Source organism: Cydia splendana, chromosome 16 (assembly GCF_910591565.1).
Source record: "Cydia splendana chromosome 16, ilCydSple1.2, whole genome shotgun sequence".
NCBI lineage: Eukaryota > Metazoa > Arthropoda > Insecta > Lepidoptera > Tortricidae > Cydia > Cydia splendana.
Window position 1 is genome coordinate 2,365,831 of NC_085975.1, and position 27,043 is coordinate 2,392,873.

Here is a 27,043-nt window from a genome sequence, read left to right on the forward strand (position 1 = left end):
AGTAGTTTGATAAGCTAAACTCAAGTGTGGCGGTAAATAGGGAAAAACACTTTGCTGCCTTACGCACCTTAGTAAAGTAGTGAGGAAACTGCACTAACCTTATTAAGGCCTAGTTACCCCTCTGGGTTGGAAGGGTCGCTTTCGTAAAAACTAGTGGCTACGCCGATTTCTGGGATTAGTTGCCAAGCGGACCCCAGGCTCCCATGAGCCGTGGCAAAATGCCGGGACAACGCGAGGAAGATGATGAGTAATGGTACAGATGGATGAAAATTCCAGCTACTGTTTGGTGAGTAGGCGGGCGTGCCAGTATCTCGAGTAGATAAATTACCCGTCTTTTTCTAACTATTAATTAGACTGGTACGGGTAGTCTATCTCGAGGGCGAGATACTGCCGCGCCCCTCCTGTGCTAGCCCTAATGCCTACTTTGGCTGAACAAACTATATTCTTATGACGTTTGACTCATGTGAATATCACGTATGTGGTGAAGTAATAGTTATTAGGCAGCAATTCTTAGGCAAATAAGACCACAAGTACACGCTTAGGTAATTTTACACTTATACTTATACCTTAAATGTTATGTAAAATATTATTAGCGTTAAATAATTTAAATATATGCCATCATGTACCCAGTTAGCAGTTATGATTTAGAAATTAATAATAAAAAGAACACATACATAACGTATAAGATTAGCCTACACTAAACATACATGGATGCAGTTGTCTCTTATCTGCGTAATTTTTAATTTGAACCTTGTTTTATAGTATATTAGGATGAATTTCGTTTGTTTGAGAAGGAAATAGAACAAAATAAATGCTTCTTCATTTGGTTTCTGAAAGGTTCTAATTCGATTGAAATAGTGTATTTTATAATGCCCACTGGGCCTTACGAGGTTATACCTACACACTTTACATAGTCCAGTTAGATAGATAATGTTCACTAATTCTATCTAGAGTTTGCTTGTGACTGAACTGAATCTTTAAAAAGTAATTAATTATAGGTAGCTTTAGTAGGTATTCGTAGACATCTACCCTTTTCGACACACATCACATAGCAATACACTGCACGTGTTGTTCAAGCATAATATAAATAATATTGTAGGTTCTGTAAAACGGGGTGACTTTAGGAAAAAATGGGGTTACTAAAGTAGTTATTAAAAGGCTATGAAATTAGCATTTTTTTTTATTACTCGTAGGTATTTAGTTTGATTACTATGAATTCATATTTACCTACTACATATAAATCCGGCATAAAAAATATGAATATGGCTTAAAACTGAAATTTCATAGTCGGCCCCTGCATTCCAAAGCCACCCCGTTTTCCGTACAATATTTTGTAGCATAATTAATGAAGTACGTAAGACATCACGGGTGCATACTGCATAGTAGTGTAAATATTAGTTATGATGCCGTAGAATAAAATTAAGTAGATGTATTGGCTTTACACCCATTGTAAGTTTATTAATTTGTGCAAAAAAACTGTTCAATCTAATCAATAAAACGAGAATACAATAAGGACCTACATATAAATGAATTTGTACATTCTAGATTTCTACATTCCCATCCTAGAATTTGTACATTCCCATCTTATGAAACTAAAATTTTACATATGTAAGGGTCTCGTTCTGCTGGGTTCGCATCGGCCGGCGCCTGCCGACGCGTCGACGGCTTTTTCGCTCTTACTGCGCAGACATAAAGCTTTTTCCTATCGGCTTTTGCCGAATGCGCGTCGATATATCTGGGGAGACCCTAAAACGGCATTAAGTACAAACTTTTATGTATTCAGTGTAGCTTTATAAATTCAGACACAACAGTTTATTGACGATTTGCCTCTCACTAGTCCTTCGATTTGTATAGTCAATAATTTACTGAGAACAAAAATGCTGTAAATCATAATAATGATTGTGTTTTACGCATTGTCATTATTTTTGAAAACCTGCCCACGTAATGTGTTGTATAAATTAGGTAAGGAAAGCAACTAAAATATAAGTAACAGTTTGTGATTGCATTTATTTAAGACGGTATTTATCCCTGGTGAAAATGTTTTGATATAGAGTATTAAGCTAACCTAATGATGGCCCTTTAAGGGGCCCACTGATTAACAGTCCGCCGGACGGTATCGGCCTGTCAGTTAGATCAAAATTTTGACAGTTTCGAACATCATTCATCATTCTGACAGGCCGATACCGTCCGGCGGACTGTTAAAAAAGTAAGTATCTACACTTATGCTACACTTATGTAATTTATTTTTGTAGTATAGTTTGTGTAGTTTATCCTATTTAAATTAAGTATGTGTTATGTTTTGTTAAGCTGAACGGGATAATTCCGAATACCATTATATTGTACCTAGAGTTGGAGACTATAGTCTATCATGCTGAGGTAACGACAGGCAAGACAATAAATATGACATCTGAATCTATTATTTTGCGAGTCAGTAGCAATACAGCTCCTTTTTTCACATTTCTAAGCAGAGAAGCTCGGAATTACCCCAATACACCATATTAAAATTAAATTTATTTGACAACTATCCTTTAATCGTGTTCATTTATTTTCTAAAATATAGTTACCGTCGACTGGGTTTTTTTTAATTCATGGGGTAACATTGATCATCGAATTTCAATCTGCAAGGAATTTGTTTCTTAAACCGTAGTCCATAATGGATCGCATACAAAAACCAATTTCTGGTCGATGTTACCCCTCGAATTAAAGTAACCCCAGTCTATGGTTCTATGACTATGTTTTCATGAGTGCTCTCTTTGCATATTTATTTAAATGAAATGTATCCTTTTGCCATTATTTTTTTATACCTAGGTACCTATTTTTTATTCTACGTATTTGACTTGGAACCTAAGACCTAAGGTGACCTAAGTGAATGCTCATATGTAAGGTCATAACTGTCATAAGCTATATGTCCAAGTGTGTCACAGTAACATGTCGTCTTTAAAATTACGTTACGTTGTTAGCAATAGAAGTGACAGCAGCGTGTTATTGGGCATTAGCATGTCGAACACTGGGGCGTTTACCTTATACATTTTTTTTCCTTTATTAAACATATTTGTACATTTATTTTTACAATTTATTCGTGTTGGTTTTACATTCAAAGTTTAACGTTATATTGTTAATCTAGTATTTATTTTGATCTCGACGCACAATGCTAAACAAAAAGTATTCGTTTTTTTATTTGAAACATATTGAAAGTTTTTTTTTATATTTTACGAAATTTTAAGTTCACGCGTAATTAGTAGGTATTATATGTTTAATGCCGAATTTAATTCATGTTGTTTTTTATTTGTACTTAAATATTAGTTATATGTATTTAAAAATATGCATTATAACAACTGTATACAGTCATACGCCTAATGTAGGTATAGTAAGTATATATTGTACCCACTGCATAATCAACCCGGTTGTAATAATTGCAATAATAATAAGTTTTTTAAATCTAAATGGTTCTAAATAGTCGTGGTCTGAGTTATTTGAGCCCACTAAAGTTCCTGTTTTGGCCATTTAGTGCTCTGTCGCCAGTGGCGGATTTGCCATGGCTCAGTAGGCCCGGGCCTAGAGCGCCAAGATAGGTGCGGCAGCAAGGCGGCAGTGTATATGATGGGTGCTGCGAAACAGGCGGCTAGTAGTTACTACAGGACCTGGGGCCTAGGGCGGCCAATTCTGCAAATCCGCCACTGTCTGTCGCTTTTAGTAAGTACCATGGTATAATAATATACTCCGCCTGGTACTCTCTTCCCGTCTTTTCGTGGTCACGTGACTGACACAAGCCTACGTCATCATGCGACAGCGCTATATGATAATATGCGATAGCGCTATATAAAGTGGCAATGTTATTGTGACGTAGGCTTGTGTCACTCTGGGAAGAGAAGACCATGTTTTATTAGACTATGGTAAGTACCCCTATCAATCATGCACTCCACTCCGCATATCCAATACCGCGTACCTATCACTTTATGGATGAAATGTGATATTCTATGGTAAAAAGGTACTTTATGGCGGTCGGCGCTTAAGTCGCCTAGCACCGTATTAGTATTGGAGGGTCGTTAATACATTCGTAAACGCCATAAATTAGCTTTATACGTGGAACGACACAAATAGTGCCATGAATATTGTAGGATGCAAAAATGTAATCGAAAAAACTACTGTATTGATAGACAAAACAATGTTCAATTTAATATTGTCTGTAGCATAGTAGAGGGATGAACCGATTTAGATTTCTTAACCTTTTGGACGCCAATGACCGATATCTCCGCACCGCAGGTTCAACGCCAAAGTCACAGTGTGTGTCACAGACTACAGAGCATCATAGACCTACATGCATGTGCATAAAGTTCAATTTCAGTTAGACAGCTTTTGTGTTTGACACGGCGTCGAAAAGGTTAAGCTAAAGTAGCTGTAATTCGAATAAATCAAGATGATCATTATAATGTTTTAAGTTTAATCTAGTGGAATGAAATAGAACAAAATATTAATCACCGATATGACACATGATGATCTTTTAGTGAGCTGTATATGCTGCATTTTTGTTTTGCAAATAAAGTATTTATATCTATGTCGTGTTTTCTTACTTTTTTGTAGCAACGTCCTCGCTGTTGAATGACAATTCGTAGACCTTATTGCAAAGAGATAAGGTACATCGGTGTTCAGTTAACACATTCGCTGCCAGCGACCCGCTAGACGGGTTCTCTGTTCGTAGTCGTTTATCGCTACATACGGGTTTTCCCGTGTTATCGGCTACGCTCATAGCACGTAGCTCGTGATGGCAGTGAATGTGTTAAGTGTGTTGCTGTCATATGTATAGTAACATACATAGGTACCACCATGGCCGGTTTAGATTCGCGGCTCGTGGCTCGCCTCGAGCGCGTAAGCCCGTCGAGCTAATGATTACACTCTCGCCTCGTGGCTGGCATAGCTCGTCGAGGTAATATATTTTAAACACAAACGGCACGGCATAAGGCTTATAACCGAATGACAAGCCGAACGCGAGTGTGAACGCAAGCGCGTGTCCCCGCGAGCCCCTTTGGCTCGTGCCCAAAAAACCGCTCCTCCACGCGAGACGAGCCACGAGCCCACCGCTTACACTCGCGTCTCGTGGCGCGGCTCGCGCGAGAATGTAAACCGCTTGTCAGATTGATCGAAGTGGCCAAGGTGTTCAACCATATCTGAACACAAAAAAATACGTATTCTGAAGACGTTAGTACCTATACGAGTATGTTAAGATACTTTTGAGCACCTTGGCCGCTCTTATATATCTGATGGCGACTGTACATGGGATAAGACCAAAATGCGCGTGTGTGCGTATATTCGTGTAGAGCGATTTAGTAGATAATAAAACAAATTTTCATATACACATACAAAAGTTTATTTGGATAACACAATGCCGATTCTCACTGACGTCTCGCAGCAATAAATATACTAAAAACAAAACTAAAAATAACCATCTGTGGTCAGAAAAATACACTTTTTTTTTCACATTTCTACCTATCATCTTTATTAAGGATCGGTTCTTCGATGTACAAGTAAACAGTAAACGCTAGAACTAGCGTATAAATAATTATATTATTCAGTGAACGTATACCGATACTTGCCAACAAAAAAAAAACGAAAACTTACAAAAATAAAAGCGGCAATTTTTATAAAATCTTACACAATAGATTATTAATAATATTAAGTGAAAAATGGTAACATATTGTGATTGTGAATAAAATATAAATAATTGCGCACTTAAATAAGGGAAACCTAACGGTGGATATAAAGGGACACAAAAATATATACTATATTTTCAGTAAAATCGCGAATCTTGGCAAGATATAAACAAAATCCATGTTATTTTAAATATAGGCGGGGCAAAGACGACAATAAAGAATTTTCAGATTAAGTATTTACAAAAACTGAACATAATTAAAATCGTAGTCTTGCTAAAATTCGCTTTTCACCTAGGATTTAAGACTAAATTACAAACCAAAACATCGGACAGGAGATCTGGATATAAAACACAGCATTATATTATAACCGCCACCGCAGAGCTTAAGTCTTGTTTCTCACAGTTAGGTTGTCATGCTCTTATATCCTTTTTGTGTTACGATTCTAGTGGTATTAGCCACTAATCATACACCAAGAAAACGATCTCTGAGGGCCTACCGCGAACACCGAAGTTCGCAAATCGACACAGAGACAGAGAAAAATACCCGAAATTTATGAACTTCGGTGTTCGCTTTAGGCCCTTGTGAGCATACACTGAACTTCGTTCGCGTTACGAATGCAGTAAAATCATTATACCTAGGCACGCCCGTAACCAATCAAATCGTTCCTAATTAGAAATTCAACTTCACAGTGACCAGTTGAAGGTATACTTTCTAATTAGGAAGGATTTGATTGGTTACGAGCATCGCTAGGCCGGCGGACGATGATGGTCTTACTGCATTCTTAACGCGAACGAACTGTATTATGACAACCTCGTCTCAATCGGGTAGGATTGACGACATCGGACGGCGATAGGTCAGCTCGCGGCAGCGGCAAGTCGCTACTCGCTCTCTCTTTTATGGAATTATATTTATTCATAAGTTGCTGAGACAACAGGCAAAAAAAGAAGTGTTTCAATCCACAGCGAAATGCAGCAGGTGCATTAGCGTAACATCCGAAAAGGAAATTCTAAATTCGCAAATATCTAAACTAGAATTACCTTATACTTTGGCAGCGCTTACGCCCCCATCTACTATACGACCTATAAACTTTATTGCGACGAGGTAAAATCTAAACTGCCTCTTTTTTACCATTTACATGCAGAGCAATAATTCCATAATATATTCGGCAGTTTAAAATTTAACAATAAATTCAACCAAAAACCTGTTTAACATATTAAATATCATCTCCTTACAACTAAAACATTAGTTATTAAGATGACCAGTAGCAGAGAACGAGCAACGACAGAATAAATAAAATTGGTCCAACCAATACTAATGACCCTAAACTACACTACAGCATATTAAGCTACCTACGTATAAGATCAGCAATATTTTGACTACACGCTCCCAAAACAAACCCAATGTTTGTCGAAAAACTACCTTATTACTGCACTAATAAAGTACATTTTGTAAGTGCTCAGTGAGTAACAATTTTTGAAAACTTGCTCCTTTCCAATCTGCAACAAAATGGCCGTTGACTCTGACGTCATTTCTACTTAACCAATGATCTAGAAAACTCATATGTAGCGAAAAGCGCCTACGAACAGAGAACCCGCTTAGCGGGTTGCTGACAGTGAATGTATTTATTAATTATGGAAAGTATCCCAATGCATATATTTACCTATCTGAAGTCAGATATACCATTTTGTTGCATCTGGCCACACACCTCCACTCAATAGAAGTCGTCAAAATCAACAAAAGCATATTATAACAAGTTATTAGATAAATTATCACAAGCAGCGCAAACAAAGCCGTATACATCGAGTAAAGCGTCACGCACAGCGAGTGCCGCGAAGCACTCGCTGTATCACAAGACCTGGGGGGCGATTTTTGAATTTCGATCGCTCGATTTCGTCACTCGAAAATTAGTGGAAAACGGCGAAATGCTAATTTTTGAAATACGAGCGATAGAAATTTGGCATCTAGTGGTATTGACCACTCGTTTTCTATTCTATTAGTAGAATTTAAATGCATAGTACTGGAGATACTATTTAACGAAATACACGAAATCGAGCGGTCGAATTTCAAAAATCGGCCCCCTGGCGATCTTCTATATATTTCAATTTAATTAAAAACACATTTTGTTCCATTTTCTTCTAGTTCCAATAAACTTTTCTGTTGAAAATTTTTAACAGAACACATGGCTTTTGTATGTAATTTTTCCCATTATAAGTCCTCTATATAAAAAATTGTAAAATTTACATAATCCAATTACTAGGGTACACTTTAATATAAGTAAAATTACATCATAAGAGTATCCAAAATGTTCTAGTCTTGCCCTCAGTCTCATCAGACCGATTTATTCCCACTAGTTACCACCAATTTATTACCAGTGCTAACTAAAAAAAAAATCGCAGTAGTTACCACCAACTCAGTTTGGTTCGGTTTGGTGGTAACTACTGGGATTTTTTATCCTCAGTTACCACTGATAAATGGTAGGAAAAAAATCCCCAGTAGTTACCACTGGTAACAATTTGGTGGTAACTAGTGGGAATAACCCCTTTAGACCTGATATTTCCTTATCTACATAACATTGACGAATGCAAAAGCATGTCAAGCCAACATCTCAATAACCCTACTAATACAATATCACTACACTTGTCACTAAAACCACGAAAACGCGCACAAATTTCGTTGAAATTTTATTTTAGAAGATAACATTTTTGATACACTGTTTTTGTTGATTTTTTTATTAGACCAAACCAGCCAGGGGCCTGTTTCATAACAAAATACAAGCTAATAATATTAGTGATTTTGTATGTAAAATCACTATGCCCCCTGTGCTTGGTTAAGCAATATTAAGCGTTATGTCACATTAACTTAACATGACGTACCTATAAGTGTAATTTGACGTTTTTTCGCGGTTCTTTACTATTTGGCATCGATTTACCCCAATGTTGCAGTCAATCATATCATGTCCCTCGTCCCTCATTTATTGTTTATCAAAATGACAGATGCCGTCGAATAACGTCGATAATTATACCTAATCCCTAACGTCAAGATTTCAAAAGGCAAATATTTGGATACTATTGATTAACTAGTAGTTGTTAGCGTTTTAATGCTATAAAATATCATACCAATGACATCAGTCATTTCAAGCATGTAAAAAATATACGATAGGTATAAATTATTATTCTTTTACTTAAACAATATGATTGACTGCTACATTCCTTACATCCATAAATTCGATTCTCCTCATTAACCTTGACTAAGACAACACGTTCTTAACCCTTTAAACGCACGACATTTAAAATTGTCGCAAGCTGTTTTTACACCATATTTTTACGTGGGTTTATAGGAATATAGCTTTTTAAGGGTTAAGACTTGAACTGTCAAGTAGTAGTATTATGCTGTACTAATATTGCTACATTTCTGACAAATTCTCTCTCTTCTGTATTTCTAAATTACTACATCCTTCACAATACCTACCAAACCAATTTGTCAACCTAATTTGGCATTGCTAATCGAGTATCTCTTTCAATTATTGAAACAGCTTTTTCAACCATTGCGAAAATAGGAACTAAGGGAAGATTTAAAGCTAAATAAGAGTCTGTGGACTCAGTTAATTCGTTAAGATATGAGAGAGCTCAGCTAAGGCCCACTTGCACAATCCCACTAACCCGGGGTTAAGCGGTTAAACCGTTAACCCAATGTCAAATAGTACTGGTAACCATGGTAACTCCAGGTTAACCCCGGGTGAGAGGGCATTATGGTTCAAGTGGGCCTAATGGAAGAAGAAGCTCGTTTCTATTATTGAAGAGTTGATAATGTGGTCCCAAATCTTATGATTCACACTGAACACCTCGCCTAACGTATGCGGCGCATCGTAAAAATTGTATATCTATGGTTGATATTGGGCTGTAGCATGGTATAATACCACCTGGTACTCTCTTCCGACCACGTGACTGACACAAGCCTACGTCATCATGCGACAGCGCTATATGATAATATGCGATAGCGCTATATAAAGTGGCAATGTTATTGTGACGTAGGCTTGTGTCACTCTGGGAAGAGAAGATCATGTTTTATTATACTATGGGCTGTAGCTTCTGCGCGCGTCAGTTGACGTCTTTGGTTGGTGGTCAAAGGGTTAATAATCAATCATATAGGTAATTTACCATACATTTCAACCTTTTGTCCATATTATTTCGTCTAGAAATCAGCTTTACCACGTAGCTAAGTGAGAACATGACTTATGACCTCAATGAATCATTTTCTTTGTAGCCTAAATGCCTAGTTAGGTTGACTTACACAATACCTATTGTAAATTTAGCTATTACTTTCCTAAGCATTGATCCTTATTCGCTCCTTAGACTTATTGAACACTTTTGCCCATTGACATTTTCACGTGGTTAAAATGGGTGGGCGTTAAATTTACATCTCTAGTAAGTTGTATAAATAAACAATGCCACATATTTTATTTCTCTGGATTAATTTTCAAATGTATTTAAGTTCTCGACTATCAGTTTATGTATACTAACCTAGAGTTAATACTCTCGACTATCAAGTTTATGTATACTAAGGGCGGGTTGCACCAAACCACCTGCTAACGTAAGCACGGTTCGCTAAATTTTAACGCTGACGTGGGGGTCTTAACGATTGCTAAATAAAATGCGTTGCACCAACTATAAAATAACAGGACGTTAAAATTACTAATCGGTAATCGTATTGCCGTATTATGAACGCATTCCTACCAAAAATTTTATGGTAGAATTTTTATTTTATATAGCAACCCAGTCATAAATGCCAAACTGAGTTGTCAAAATTCTCAAAGAGAAAAGTTTTGTAGGCGCGAACTACACTTTCTTTGCAGATTTAAAATCTAAATATTCAACAATACAAGCCATTCCTGAATATATTTATGGTTATATATTAAAAACACTCTAAAGTGAAATGTCTGACTACGATTGTTGAATGGCCTAGCTAAAGTCGGAATCAAACATCCGAATAAAGGAGCGACATTGCCCGGTAAGTTATCTTATTAGTTTAATGCTTATAGCTGCTTCCTACTTTCAGTCCTTTCAGAGCCCTAAGCACAAGCATGCACAAGTGATTACTTGCGCTAACTACGCTATCTACAACTATGAAGCAAAGACGATAGTTAGGGAAAAAATTCCAATTATATTGTTGACAAAATAATGCATAACTGTTAGTAGCAGGCATTTGAGTTACTTTTGTACTTTAATTTAAAACTGCTTGGTCTAAGCATTAGTTGCCAAGCGGACCCCAGGCTCCCATGAGCCGTGGAAAATGCCGGGACAAACGCGAGGAATATGATGACTTATAATAATATCATGTTGCTTTCTTTTCAGGTTAGATTGACACCATATGATATGGAATACAAGATAAAAGTTACACACAAGTGAATGAATTCAAGAAATCAACAAATTATACAATTAAATTAACCGGAAGAAACTTGTTACAAAAAATAAAGTACAATTAGAAATATTATCTGAATTTCAATATTGACAAGAAAATATATTGCTAGTTACCTTATCTACTTTATTTTCCATTTCATACTATTATCCTTTTTAGGTACTTAAGCAGTTTAGTGACCAATGGAGGTAAAGGGTTACCCGGAGAGTAGATAAAGAACTTATTTATTTTACAATTATATTTAAGGAGGTACCTACCTATCAGTTATTATATTTTCAGTCATACAGGTAACTTGGCTATTAACTATTTTATTTTCTTCGGGTGTAGATAAATAATTAAAAAGCCAGTATGGAGGGAAAACAAATAAAATAAAATTATACAGACCGAGGGCCTTTTCTTGTGACAAATTCAGGGCTATTTAGGTACCTATGTTAGGTTTAAATGTTATGTATATAGGGACTTGAGGTAGGTTAATCAGTAGGTACTGTACTGGAACATTATTTCCAATACATGGCTAGGGTTAAATATATTTCAATGTATGACTGGTTGAACACAAATAAAATTCCGGTGACAAGAAGACAAGCCATATTATATTTTATTTGACCCAGGTATTGGTAGTTGTATTAAAGTTTTATAAATGTAGCTTTGTATTTTTAAAGTCTCTGCAAATGTTTTTTGACTATAGTGGAAGAGCCCTACTTACAGAATACCTTGAATTTTGTCAATAGATATGCTTGTCAGATGCAGATAGGGGTATTGTTCCTTTCTGCATCTGACAAGCATATTATAAGTTCCTTTAAAACAACTCAGTTGTTCTCATGTATGTTCCATATTTCCAGAATAATTACTCTAATAAGCTTGGCAGCCAGTATCGCCTTGGCACGGTAATATATATTTTAGCTTTTTTTATTACTTAGGAAAGCGGCATCCCTCAGGCATTTATTCTTATTTTATGCTAAAGCAGCGGTCAGCAACTTGCGGCCCGCGAGCCTCCATGGCTATTTTGTATGTCTGATAAAGACATAAATATTAACAAAGTGCGGCCCGCGACTACTTTGTTAACTACTATGTGGCCCTTGGCTGCTAAAAGGTTGCCGACCGCTGTGCTAAAGGATGCTTTGCCATACTATGTTGATAATGGGTGCGGGATCCTATTAGAAGCAACACAAATTGCACTTGTAGTTGTAATTGCAATTCAAATATAGATAGCTCCAAAAATAATATTATTTTAGTTTAATGCCTACTTGGAAAGTTGTTGTTTCTTAGGGTTATGAATAAGATTATGTTGTAAAAGCAAATAAAACCCAAGTAAGTAGGAGTTGGAGTATTATAATCACTTTTGCATTACACATTTTTGTCACTTTATTATAACCTATTAGTTATGCCAACTAGTCTGGAATTGTCCCAATACATTCCACACTTCACAAAACTTCACTTGCCATACTTAACAAAATACTTGATTTTATATTTCGCAACTTGTTTTATGTACGTTTATAGTTCTAAACATAGTTCACTTCTATAGCGGGTTACGATTTTCAGAGGCAGACTTGTAGATGGTTATAGGTGCCATCTCGCTGTTTTCGAATATCATAGTTCGTCCGTGGTGGATTTGTCCAAAGGATTTATCATTTTTATCTTGATTCCAATAATCAGAAGTCTTTAATTGGTTTTAATGACCATCCTGGCGACAAGTAGTAGTGCCGACATTATATGCCGTCGAGTTTCATCTGATGGGACGTATTTGTTAACCTGTGATAACGTCAATCTGGTCTTAACTCCAACTTTGAGTCATTTTGCACGGAATTTAAACTTAAAACACGCACATTTCTTTTAAACTATAAATAAATTAATGTATTTATGCAAGACGGATCGTCTCCCAATTATAATGACTTTTAGAGCCATTCATGTCAACTGTCACACGTTTTTGCGTTTACAAACTCCACATTTTATTGTTATTAACATTTTTTTAATAATTTAAATAACATATTTCCTAAAATTATTGAAAAATCAAATATAAATTCATGAAATACGGACAAATTCAATAAAGTGCCGCCATTTTTATCAGGCGGTAAAATCGTTAACCAGTGGTCTACGACCGGTTAAGGGCAGCGTAACTTTTTAACAGACGTTAGGCGTGGTGCAACCCAAATATGCAGTTAGCGTTCGTTAGCGCCATCTTTAGCCATGATCAGCACATCAAATGGGCACGGTGCAACCCGCCCTAAGTTATACAATAATAACAAATGTCAAATAAGAGTACAGTCAGCGGCAGAAGTAACAAAGCGAGAGAAGTGTATAGAAGGATCTGAATATAACTCAGAATAGTCAAATTAAAGTCTCTCATCGCTACTGCTGTGGCCAGACCCTTACTACCTTCGTTATTTGGACCAAAATATTAAGTAATAGGCCGCGGACTGGACCAGCGCGTCGAATGAAGGCCATTGATACATTGCGCTCGACCAAAAGTATGGACGACCTCGATTCGCCGCTTGCGTTCAGTCCGCGGCCTTAGGAAACCTTAATTACGATAAAGCAGCCTTATTCTACGATTATAATATTTTAAGCCTAACTGGCCGCGTTTATTCTAAACTCAAGTAGCTGCCCGAACAGTCGTCATATAAACGAAGGCACACTTTAGTGAGCAATAGCAACCCTTATATAAGGTTTACGATTGTTCAGCATACCGTCAGACTAATACCAACACCGTTTGACTCTAAAATGAGATCACTCTAATACTTCCACCTCGTAATTCTAACAGTAAAAGTGTTAAAAAATATCACGTACCTGAGCTAGCGGTACTAGCTCTGTCTGGCTACATTTTAACCCTGAATCAATATATATACTGTACAAAATCTTCATTGCTGAAGAAGGTTGACTAATGAACTACATTTTTCATCTATATTCAACAAACACTTGCAAATTATCTTTTTTTAATAATAAGAATTTCAGCAGTGGGACGTGTATAGACGTCACACTGCTGGGCACAGGCCTCCACTCATCTTTCTTTAGGATGACAAAAATAAATAATGTTAACAGAAATTATAATTAATATAATTTTATAAAAGGTGGGATAACATAAGGATACGTTGAATAACTGGTGGTATAGATGAAAAATTCATTTATAAACAAGTGTCAAAAGGTACTGCAGGTGTATAATGGAATACTTTATCCACGTGAAAAGTGTCACATTTTAACACCACGCGATTAAAAGAGGCAGACACTGTCATTATCACGCTGTCACGTAGACAAATAGTACCATCACACTGCAGTGTCATGATTTGTCATAATTGTCATACAAGATAGTGTTGATTCAGGGCTAACAAATCAGTCTTCAAGCGAGATTAGTGCTCGGCGACATCGCGATGTAATGGTGCTCTATGGGCGCCGGCGGGCAGATCGGGGACATCGGCATATAGTCGCTCTCGCTCATCTCATGTTTTAGACGAATCTTATTTATATGCTCACTGCGCAATATCAAGTCTATGATCTCTTGAGGCAAAGTGAGCGAGGATATAGAATCGTCGTTGAACTCTAAAGATAAATCAGCATCAAAATCGTCAAATTGGTCAGGTTCTAGACATTCGACTGATTTTGAGCAGCGAGCGGTAGTAACGTGCTCCGTCTCATCCAAAAACTCACAGCTTTTGGTCTCACCGACTTTGGACAAGCTCCCCGGGGCGATTTTTAAGTTTTTCATCTTCCGGCTGACTTTGAAGTTTTTGAAGATGTCCCGGGTGGGGGTGAAATCGAACTTCTTCTTCTTGGTTTCGACGTCTTTATTTTCTTTGGCTGTTTCTGACTTTGGCGACATGATGCGGGAGTCGCTCTTGAGCCGTTTTCGAAATACGCTGAAGGCCTGGAAATAAATGTGTGTTTTTACGCATGCCTCACAATTCAGTGGCCGCGCGTCAAAAATATTCAAGGAAGATAGAGCTAATTTGGATTTTAATTCATTTGAGACACAGTAAAAGTACGCAAATGGTTGGAATTAGGCAAGGCGGTGGGAATCAAGTTATATTGATGCTCCGCCGTTGGTACACGTTCTATTAGACATATTTAATTACACAAACGGGTCTACCGCGATATAATTTCATTGTTTTACCTTTAATTCCGACGTTTCAGCTGAGTTGCACCAGCTGTGGTCACGGAAAGACTGACGTCCCAACAAATGTCAACAGAGATATTAATAAAACACCACTAAACTACCCGAAATTAGTTTATAAAACAAAACAAATCCGCAATAGCTGAGCACTTGCTGACAACAGGAACGAATCACTGGATTGAGCTACATAAACCCAAAGTCCTCTCCAACGAGCGACACTATTATCCGCGGATCGTGAGAGGCGATTGAAATTAAAAAACACCCTAAAAATTTCAACCGAGAGGATGGGTACAAATTATCGTCTACTTGGGGACCAGTGATTCAAATGTTGAAACCAGCGGATATATCTTCGGACCAGTGTACGGATACTGTGAGTGTTGCGTGTCGTGCCGTGGACAATAAACATTAAACTTTAACGGGTAGCTGCAATTTCTTTGTCTACCCCAAACATTTTTATAAACTAATTTCGGGTAGTTTAGTGGTGTTTTATTAATATCTCTGTTGACATTTGTTGGGACGTCAGTCTTTCCGTGACCACAGCTGGTGCAACTCAGCTGAAACGTCGGAATTAAAGGTAAAAACAATGAAATTATATCGCGGTAGACCCGTTTGTGTAATTAAATATGTGTACAAAACGCGAGAGTTTAAAGTGTTATACGTTCTATTAGAGTCGCGATTGTCTGTGTATAGACAGCTAAACAGATGCTAGGGATGTTATAGGAATAACAAAATGTTGTGGTCTTGTCAATATCATACCATATATACCATTCTTTATAGGAATTTAATTTCAACAACACTAGATTTCTATCATGGTTATCAAGACATAGTCTGATATCGTCATTTAGCAGAATTTCGAAACTACTTCAAATAATGGATCAAAGGGTCCCCCCTCCCTTCCATTCTGTTGCTCTTTGAGGCTTACCTCAGACTGGATCTGGATGGAAGTGTTATGTCGCAGCTCACCTAAGAGTAGGAAACCGTGTCAAAAATGAACACTGACCTGGCGGGTCCCTTTGGGCAGCGTCTTGGTCTTTGAGTCGGAGGAGGTGGAGCTGACGCTGCAGCAGCGCGGCAGCGAGCCCAGCGAGCTGTGCCGCATCACGGCGTCTCCGGTGTTGATGCGAGAGTTCCACGATTCACCCAGCTTCATTGTGCTGCAAAATAAAGTCATTTTGACATTACTGTCAAATGACGGCATTAATACCGTAATCAAAACGTGATGCAAACCTCTAGTTTAACTTCTCTTTTATTCACATTTTTTTATGTAGATCCCTGTTTTCCTAATGCCCACCATAGGAAAACATTGGTAGTTGAATTTGAAATCAATAGTGAAAGAAATATGGTCGAATTTCTTTTGTTTTGAAATCGAACGAAACAAGAGTAATGCAACTCTGTTCGGAAAAGGTCGGACGGTGAGAGGCGTGAGACTTAGGCCGCTTGTAACTAGTTGTCCGAAGTTTTCGCCTGACAACGGCGGTCCGTTGTTCGGCGAAAACTCCGGACTACAAGTGGCCTTCGGAAGCTATAGATCCCTCACACAAACACTCACCCAAACGGCAACCTGGGCGGCAGCGGCGGCGGATACTTCTTCCCAGTCCTTCTCATCGTCGCGTACACACACTCCGCCACCGACTCATACGTGGGCTCCTCCAGCCTCAACACACGTTCCACACTAGTCTCACACTTGACACTGCACTTGTCACTGGTCCCGGTGTCGCGGACGGCGGGCCCGTCGCCGTGGTCGCGGGACATGGCGGTGTAGAGCTGGTCGGGCAGGTCGGGGATCTCCTCGTAGATGCCGGACGCCACGGAGAGGAGGGAACGCCGGTCGGACATGCTGAAAAGGAAATAAATTAGATTTAAAGAAATATTTATAGGTAACTTCCAACTGGTCGAAGTCCTTGTGGACGTCCTAGGTGTCACTGTACGAAGTGTAAAAAGCCACATTAACTGCCAAAGGAAGCCACAGCAGCGCACATTTACAACTTTAAATTTAAAAAAATAAAATAATAATAAATTCAGCCTATATACGTCCCACTGCTGGGCACGGGCCTCCTCTCATGCGCGAGAGGGCTTGGGCTATAGTCCCCACGCTAGCCCAATGCGGATTGGGGAATTTTAATTTTACTTTCGTGCATTCTAATAAGGTTTACGATGGCGCGTTATAGGGTAATTCGCCAGTAACTGGCCACTTTTAGTAACTGGCCGCCCTAAACTAAAAATGAATTCTATTCACCTATAAATAGAATTCATTTTAGTATAAGGTGGCCAGTTATTGAAACCTTATACTAAAATCAATTCTGTTTATAGGTGAATAGAATTGGTTTGGGGTGGCCAGTTACTAAAAGTTGCCAGTTACTGGCGAACTACCCCATTGGGCGTCGCTTTCAAATAAATGAACAGATGCGCCGTTGGCCAGTATTTGGTAATACAGATCAAGTTTCACTTAGGATTGTTGCGTCAAAGCAGAAAATCAGCACTCTTCGGAATACATCGGAGTGGAACAGTATGCCGTCGCCTTGGATGACGATTTGGCTTATAAGTTACCTGTCGTCCTTGGCGTCGGCCGCCAGCCGCGACACGCGCGGCGGCGCCGGCGACGGCAGGTGGCCGGCGCCTACACAACGCGACAACTGCACCTGGGCCGGCGTCTCCTGCACACACAACACATCATGTTTCATAAATCAGCTAAAAATTGATGCTAAGAAATGATTCATTTATTGGGAATGGTCTAGCTTGATTGAAAATGGTTTATATTACATTGAATATTTCAATTTCAATTTTTTAATTGACGTAAGGTGAATGTGGCAAAGACATAATAATATAGCCAGTAAATTAAAGTTAATTAGCTTAGCATAAGTTATATCACCAAAAGGAAGAGCGGCGCCACCCAACGCAGGCATTTTTGCTTACCGGGTGGCTCCATCACTTTACATTATAAACAAAGTGTGTCTTATGTAATAAAGAATTTTTGAATTTTTTTTATCATTTTTTTGCGACACCACAGCACGACATGAAGTCTCGTATTTTGTATCTATACTTCGCTCAGACACAGTTAGAAAGGAAGAGCGTCGCTCCTCCTGCTCTGTCGACCTTCTTTAAGTGGAGTATGTGTTCAAACACAAGAGTTAGAAGTAACGAAAGAGCTTATAGACGGTCTTATGATCTTATCCACATTGGTCTTATATTTAGTACAATGGGTAAGACCGTATACCTAATAAAGTTATGACAGATACAACGCTATAAAGGACATCATGTTAAACTACATATAAATATTTAAAATGATCTCTGAATATGGCTAGACAAAGGGTCGGTTGCACCAAACTGTTCGTATCGTTAAAGAGTTCGCAAAATTTTGATGTATGGAAAGTTTCATAGTGGCGCGCCGGCTGACGTTGATCAGTCTGTCAAATGTGGTTGGTGCAACTGGCCCTATAAATATAAACTGATATAAGTTAGGATTACCTTCATCATGACGAGGTCAGTGTCGTCGAGCGCCACCTCCGCTGGTCCGCTAGTAGACCAACTGCTGCGTCGAGTGTCCTCTGTACACATCGAAATTATTCATTCGTATTTCGTATGTTATACAATTGTGACATGATTAAGAGTTTTTCCATCGTGTAACGTGTTCAGACTTTAGACCGCGAAGCTTCCCGACTTAAATAATGAATAACTATTAAATTAAAAAAATATAAACCCTTTACGCAATTATGCCAAAAAATGCCTTACATCATTTTGGAAAAGAGACTCTTCCAACAGCTGGATCGATTTTAATCAATCATAGCTAAGAACCACAGCAAGGAAACTCGCTTTCACGTAAAAAAAAAACCCGCATCGTAATTGGTCCACCCGCGTGCGAGGTATGATACCACAGACAGATATTGGCGGCAAACGTATAACACCCCTCTGCATCGAGGGTTATAAACCGTAGTCGTTCGGAGCCATAAATCAGAGCTAAAACGAAATATTATCAAAGACTATTTACCCAAGTCTCCGTCGGAAGTGGCCCGCAAGTCGCCCTCGCTCCTACTCAGCCGTTTGTTCTTCGCTCGGCCTGCGGAGTCTCTGTTAAGTGCCGTCGCTATTTCTGCAGCCAGTGGGCTGGACAGCGTCAGCGAACCTCCATTATGGAAACCGCTGAAATATTTAAAAAGTTTGTGAATTTGGGTTAAAGCGAAAAGTGACTTGTGCCGAAACCAATACGCAGATGAGAGTTTCTTTTATTTTTTTTCCATTTTTATATATTGTGACCTTTTTTGCCACTTTTGTGTTATTTCTACTCAGAATCACGAGCTCTTTCGATCCTAATGGGATAAAAAAATGTCTCAGAGTTTTTTCCTATTGTGTTACCATTTCCCCATATACTTTGTATGGCGGTAACAAAAAGGAAAGTTTGAAAAATGTATGGAAATTTTAGGACACTTTTTTTCTCCTATAAGGACGAAAAGGGCTCGCGATCCTGACTAGAAATAACACAAAAGTGGGAAAAAAAGGTCACAATATATAAAAATGGCAAAAAATAAAAGAAACGCTCAGATACGATTTAATACATGCTCTGATTCAATTGAACGTATGAAAGCGACTCCATTTACACTCAACTTTCAGCACTTTTAAATGAGAATAATCTCTTATCGCCCAGACGTTTAAAATTTTTGATTTAGGTAAATTTAGTATGTACCATCACGCTCCTAGCTAAATTGGTTGTTCCATACTTACGCTATGGAATGTCCAATTTAGCTAGAACCATAAACGGCGTAACAATCACGGAGCGTGACTGTACCTATGAAATCGCGAAGGAGTTGAGATTCATCCGATTTCTTAAGTGACAGGGAACCTCACTTATTGGTTGGAATAATTCAGTACACATTTTCATGAAATTATGTCAAGAGTACATTAGGGCGTCCGCTATCTGGCGCGGATGCACGGAGCGGACGCCCTAAAGGCTCCGTCACACAGGCGCGTTTTGCGGGCGGCGCGTTAGCGGGGCGCGCCGCTTTTACATATAAAGGGGCCCACTGATTAACAGTCCGCCGGACGGTATCGGCCTGTCAGTTGTTCGGAACTGTCAAAGTTCTAACTGACAGGCCGATACCGTCCGGCGGACTGTTAATCAGTGGGCCCCTTTAAACGCTCCCGCCCCGCCCGGAAAACGCGCCTGTGTGACGGAACCTTAAGACTGTGATAAGGGTAGTATTCCATCTGTCCAACGTGTATTGCGTCTCACATTTTGCTTTAATGAGAGAGTGAGACTGACATTGGACAAATAAATAGGATAGGTGGAATACCACCCTAAGGCATGTGGGTGATGTGAAAGCATATGAAAGTGAATGAGAAATGACAAGCATTCGATTATGAGTTTGCTACTAAATTCTACTGAAAAAAAAGCAGGTAAAGTGATGATGGATCAAACTCAACGAATCTATTGCGATTTTTAGAAAAATGTTCAAGATTTAGAACACGTGCCCTACTTTGTATACCTAATTGTTAATGAAAACCAGTTACTTTTAATAATATTATACAGCATTTACCAAACCCACATTTTTGAGACAGCGGACAACGTAATTGCAAACAAACTGACAAGTTTAAAGTCATATACACAACTGCAGGAAAATATATTATAGAATTCCCAGAAGTTGTTTACTGTCATACTAGCATGATACTAGGAAAAGGAATTATCTATTAGACCAATAGTTTGCGGTAGCACTGTTTATTATTTTGTACATTGTACCTACGCGATAAAATTGTTTTATTTATTGATTTGTATTGACTGGTTTATGTATTAAACCATAAAATACAAATAAAATGAACACAATTATTAACTACATTAATCATCACTTTTATAGTTTATTTATACGATCAAAATTAAATTGAGTGATTCCACATAATTAATAAGGTCGAGTCATAAAATTTAATAGTACTAACCCTTTTGAACTAGTAAAGTCTATGTAAACTAAGCAGTGGTAGACCCAAAACTGTATTAGTACATTGTGTATGAAGGGCGGTAAACAAGAATTTACGAACGAGTGTGAATTGAAGCCCGAAACCGAAGGAAGTTTTTTTCACACTTGTGAGTATTAGAAATTTAGGATTTACGGACCGCATCGCCTACGTGTAATAACACCTTTTACGTAAGTGTGATGAAAAGGTATTTTAAATATCACTACCTTCAACCATCTACAAGTGCAATGCAAACCCAAACCTACAGGCCGAACCACACCAGATGCGTAATGCAGTAGACACGCTAGTACACATGCCGGTTGTAATGTTTGGTATGTAAGCTGTTAAATTACTTCTAATTTAACAACAACATCAAAAAGAGCGGCAAGCCTTTTCAGGCCGAGCGAATTTTCTTTTTTATTTCTTTTCTTCTGTTATTAACATAGTTTTTTAAGATTCTAATGTTAACAACGTTATTGATCAATGATCTGATTAAACTATTTTATAAATTACATATTTCAAACATTACAACCGAGGTGTGCAACTTTGCACACTCATCTACCTACACTGGAGCCATCGTGCTTGCATTAAACATCTGTTACGTATTGGTGCACAAGAAAAACCACAAACCTATTAACTCCGACAACAATCCTATTCTTATCATCACACATCGTCACATCATTAACACATTTCCACGGTATGAGCGTAGGTATGGCGTGAGAGCGGGCGATGGCGACGCCGTCGGCGGTGATGGTGAGCTGCCCGTCGCCGCACAGCAACAGCTTGCGGGACAGCGAGCTGCTCATGATCGTCACTGAGAATGAGTCGCGGGTGGAGCCTGGAATGATGAGGGTAGGGTTTCTGATTTCTCGACGCATTTTATTTTTCGAGTTTCGACAATTCTCGAGCCCAAATTCTCGAGTTGTCTCGAGTCTCGACTGATGAGGGTTGACGATTGAGGGCAGTTTTGATGATATTAAACCACTCGTGTGCCGCGAGTATGTTGTTTTAAATAGCCGCGTCGTACGTGGGTCCATATTCCGGCATACGAGAAGTTAACAAGCAATGATGATAAACGCACAAGTTTCGACGTAGATGGCGCTGCAATCGTTTCGAAAATATATATTTAGTTATGCCGAAGTTGGAACCATTTTAATCTGTGGTTCTTAACCTCAGAGACTATAATGTGTGATTTCTGGTTTCGTAATAATTCAGATCGCAAGATTACATTTCTACCAGTTGTGTTTCATAGACACACAACTAGCAAAAAATACTTTATCCTTTTAGAAAGGTAATTCTGTTACCTTCTCCTTCCTTCTATACTCCACTTAATGAGAAGAACCATGTAAAAAGGAAGATGAGGAGAAATTATTATGAATTAAAGAACAACAAATAATATAAGTATACCTACTTTAAAAAAAAGTATCAATAGTTTAAATCTTATCAAAACTGCCCCCAAAAATAAATATTCAGCGTAATGAAATGATTCACAATGGTAAATGATTGCCTTAATGAATGGAATGCATAATGCATATGTCAACTGCATAACATGGTTAATGAAAACTGTGAGTCAGGGGTCGTTAGTTAACTGGACACCTGTCTCGTTCACTTAAGACTGCATCGACCGTCCAGTGGCGCCCTCATTGGGGGAATTGTGTTTTCTAATAAACCAATTAATTTCTGTATAAATCAGTATATTAGTATTGTTGTCCTACTGATTCCAACTTTTGGTTTTTATCACATAGTTTTCTTTTGCTTATTTTTTGCTTTATCAACTAAACAGCAAATGGTCGCCACATTTTTCCGTTTAGGTGATAAAGTCAAAAGTAGGGATCAGGAAGTTACAGTACATGTTCAGATATTTTTGAGCATGTTGGCTGCTCCGTTATATCTGATTACGACTATACTGTATGCTCATGTACAGAGAACTGCAAAATTGCATAGGTTAATGAAATTCAGTCATAACATGACCATGGACTTTTGCGGCCGGGTGTACATTATGAGGAAACTAGGATGTCAAGTGCTAATGTTTGACAATCAATTTGTATAGTATAATTAAAAAGTATAGCACCATACAGTGCCATCTATCAATCATATTTTAAAGTGATTGATGTATTTTGATATTCTAATGAATACATTTAATAGCACATTATTGACATCAATAGATATTTAATACAACTATAATGCACATTGCACATTGCAGTCATGGCCTACATTACATTGGATGTTATTCTATTAAATACAGGCATTAAGCTAACAATGCTAACATAGATTAGCCAAGCAAATGGAGATTGCATGTGTGATCATATGAAGACTCTGCAGAATTCTTTAAATACTGTAGGCATAAATAAGTAGAAAGCTACCAAAATAAAATTTGCATACGACTACTTCGAAAGTTTAAAATTTGTAAGTCTGTCTCTAACAGTGGTGGGCCCCGTCTAGTTATACAGGGTGGCCAAAAAATTACTGCTTTCCCTTTGCCAGGGAGGTTTTGGGATTATACTGAGCAACTTTTACTTTAGGACCAACCCCGAAATCGCGAAAAAAAATTTACCCTTCCATAATGGACCAGCCTAAATGTATGAAACAGCCAAATTTTTTTTTCGCGTTTTCGGTGTTGGTCCCATAGTAAAAGTTCCTCAGTATAATCCCAAATCCTCCCTGGCAACGGGAATGCACTTATTTTTTGGCCACTCTGCATATAACTCAATTTCTGCTGGCCGTAATATTATGAACTTTGGCAGCTCAAGCTCCACATAAGATTAGCCAGAATCAGCTCCAGTTAGACCAAGTTTGTTGTCTGTGATACGCTATGGTGGTAAATGTATAATACATTCAGAGAAAGTTATCATTGAGCTCATTAATTAAAGTCAATATTAAAAACAAAACACATCATTTACCACATTTTTTTTTTTTTGATCTGATTTTTATTGAGGCTTTGGACACTCTAGGTGAACATGTCAGCCTCATGGGTGCTTACATAGTTCCCTACTCAAGGGAGAGATCAATAAAGTAGTATACACTGATTGCTTTGTCAGATAAAGGCTCTGCCAACCTACAATTGATCTGTCCATTGTGCATGGAGCCCAAACTACCAAAAAATCTTTTTCTCAAGTCCGAATTCCGGACGCACTCCAACAACACGTGAGTCACGTCATCACTCTTCTGGCAGTCTAGACACAGTGGTGACGGTTTAACACCCATCATACAATACACAGAAACTTGTTTGTAGGAATGTGTCCGGACCGGACTCGGAACGCCGAGACTAACACTTTTCTAGCAAGGTTGGCAGAATCAAACCAGGGTATCCACAACGGCCTAGCTTGGATTGTTCTGTACCAGATTCCTACACCCCTTGATAAAGCTTGTTCTCCGAAATGGTATTCCCATTTTTGTAAACATCTTTTTTTAATTCTGGGAATTACTTCACTTGAATATGGTATAGAATCTATTACAGAGCCATCCATTACAGCGGTTTTATTTACCACATTTAAATTGTGATTCATAAATTCATGACGTTTTTAAGTACCGTGAAATGGGGTGAGTAGGCCCAAAACTGACATTCAAACCTCGATAAAACTTTATTGTTACATGTGGCAAACTGATTTTTATACATAATAAATGTTCGTTGAATTTAATTTTTTTATGATTTTTTGTAGTTCCATTTCATAACTTTAAAGGTAAATACGAAATAGTAGGAAATCCCAGCTCACCCCGTAGTAGGGGCAGTGGGGAGACACTCCTGACTTCGGTCGAACTCGGCTCCGTTCGGCTCAGCATTGCTCCGAGCAATTATTAGGGTTGGCACCACTTGACTTCCTTTTGCGTGCACGACCACAGATAAGATAATCACTTGAATTTTGACAACCCTAAATAGCCGAAGGGGATAGTGCCATATATTAGAAAGGGATAGCATGATTCGACCCTGAACCGCTGTCAAACTTCAGGTTTGTAGGAAGTGTCCTTTCTGTACGGTAGTACTATTATTTCTTCTGTGGTAGGGGTGAGGAGGGATTTCCTATTATGGTGAGTTTTGAAAATTGTTGGATCAACACTTTGGGTTATGAACATTATAATAGCTTGATTTGTTATTAGAATATATAATTTACGTAGCAGTAGTCTGTAAAAACCAACTCACCCCTCTGTCATCCCTCCTCCCCCCATTCATAACCCAACTGCCCTCGTAATGCCTTACCCTACTCACCCCATTTTACGGTACTTACAGATTTTTGTAACTTTACTCATCATATAAGCAATATTACTCACAGCATTATCTAACATTCCAAGTAAATGCATGAGTGTTGCAATTGACCTGCATATGTGTACTAGTTTAACAACAAAAACTGTTTACATAAACATGTGCCACCAATACTAAATGGACATGAACACAGCACACTGCTGTCAGCAAAAACAAGTGACTGTCAGCAATTGGCACAAATATTGATAAATAAATCAGGTTATTGGAACAAAAAAAATGTAGTCCAATGTTCAGTTTTGAGTTTCCCTGTCATATATTTTAAGGGAGCTGTATTTTAAGGGGACTTAGATAACGATTTATCTTTGATAGCGGTAGGCCTTCTGCTGTGTAGTCGAAGGAATCAGTTTACTATGACAATAGTCATTTATGAAAATCCCTGAAGGCAATAAACAGTAACAGCTTCGCTGCGGCAATTAGTGTACCTTACTCGTAATTAACCATATTTTGCGTGGGGTCCTTCGACCCCTCACTGCAGTGAATGTGTTAAGGTTAGCTTGAAATAATTGTTGTGTGATAAGTATAGCGGTAGGTCTAGGTTAAAAGCAGTGCATATATGCACTAAAATCAACCAAAATGGTAGATCTTATACAGAAGGTTGGCAGTCATTTTGTATGTTAAGGTGCTTTCGATAAATTTAGCCCAAAAAAGTACTTCTAACGTCACCACATTGGCCCTTTAACTTGAACAATGGCGATGGCAAATAGTCATCAAGTATACATTTGTATGGTAATGTTCTTAAATGCTTGGTATTAGCATACAATCTAATGACGTTGGTAGGTTTTAGGGCCATGCACATTCTATGGAGTGCTTGGTGATTCGTAGATTTGCAGTTTGGATTCTAATAAAAATATTTTTGTGAATGTTAGTAAACAAATTTCAGTTTCACAATAATAACTCACACATACATTTGAGTAAAGTATGTTTGTAATTTCAGCAAAAATGTTTTCAAATACACGCTACAACGCTACAACATCTTGACGACTCGAAATGAACTTTGACCAGCATAAAAATAAACAATGAAGGTAGAGTACTCACCCAGTAATTGTTTGCCGTCTAAGAGGGCTCTGATCTTGTCCATCCAGAGCTGGGCATCCTGCAGGGTCTGTGCCGCGAGCAGGATGCGAGGTTTGTGCGGCTCCTGCACCGAAAACACGGCAAAAGCGAACGGGCGACTACGGGACTTCGCCCGCCGTACCACGCTGTCTGGAGGCAACTCCACCGCCCCAGCCGATGCCCCCGCCTCGCTGCAGTACACCGCCAGCGACCCGCCGCCCGCACACGTCGGGCTGGGCCTCAATATGCACCATTGCCTCTTCCACGTCTAACAAATAATACACAAATCAATGTCACACCAATGTTTTCATCACATGCCAACTGACTGAAACTTACCTTAAAAGGATTTAGGCCGAGATTCGACTTAAAGGGATATTTGACATCTAGGAAACCCGACATATCTTACGTTATTTAAACAATAATTATGCTGAATACCATTTCTTAATTAAATAAACACGAGGTACCCGATTCAAACTATTGTTTACACAAAGCCATAGACAAAATATTTATGCATGCAGTTGCACTGCACCAGAGATAATATAATCACTACGTTTTATGAGACGACACTTGCGCGAAGGTGGCGCCCTCTTCGCGCACACTCTATCTATTATGTACTTGGTCTCGTGCATA

The 27,043-nt window shown here is 38.4% G+C and overlaps 1 protein-coding gene and 1 long non-coding RNA gene across 2 annotated transcripts in view; both read right to left on the reverse strand.

Moving 5' to 3' along the window:
• The window catches only part of LOC134798133 (uncharacterized), a 113,399-nt gene that overhangs the window by 86,074 nt on the left and 282 nt on the right, over window positions 1–27,043 (reverse strand). The gene's annotated exons all lie outside the window — the stretch shown is intronic.
• On the reverse strand, window positions 13,312–26,935 carry LOC134798083 (uncharacterized). Its single transcript, XM_063770418.1, has 9 exons — window positions 26,750–26,935; window positions 26,396–26,681; window positions 21,733–21,940; window positions 19,151–19,302; window positions 18,631–18,710; window positions 17,713–17,819; window positions 16,715–17,002; window positions 16,166–16,319; window positions 13,312–14,919 (listed from the first exon to the last, which is right to left on the reverse strand). Exons 1-9 carry the CDS (start codon window positions 26,810–26,812, stop codon window positions 14,395–14,397), a joined length of 1,863 nt encoding a protein of 620 aa, XP_063626488.1. The 5' UTR covers window positions 26,813–26,935; the 3' UTR covers window positions 13,312–14,394.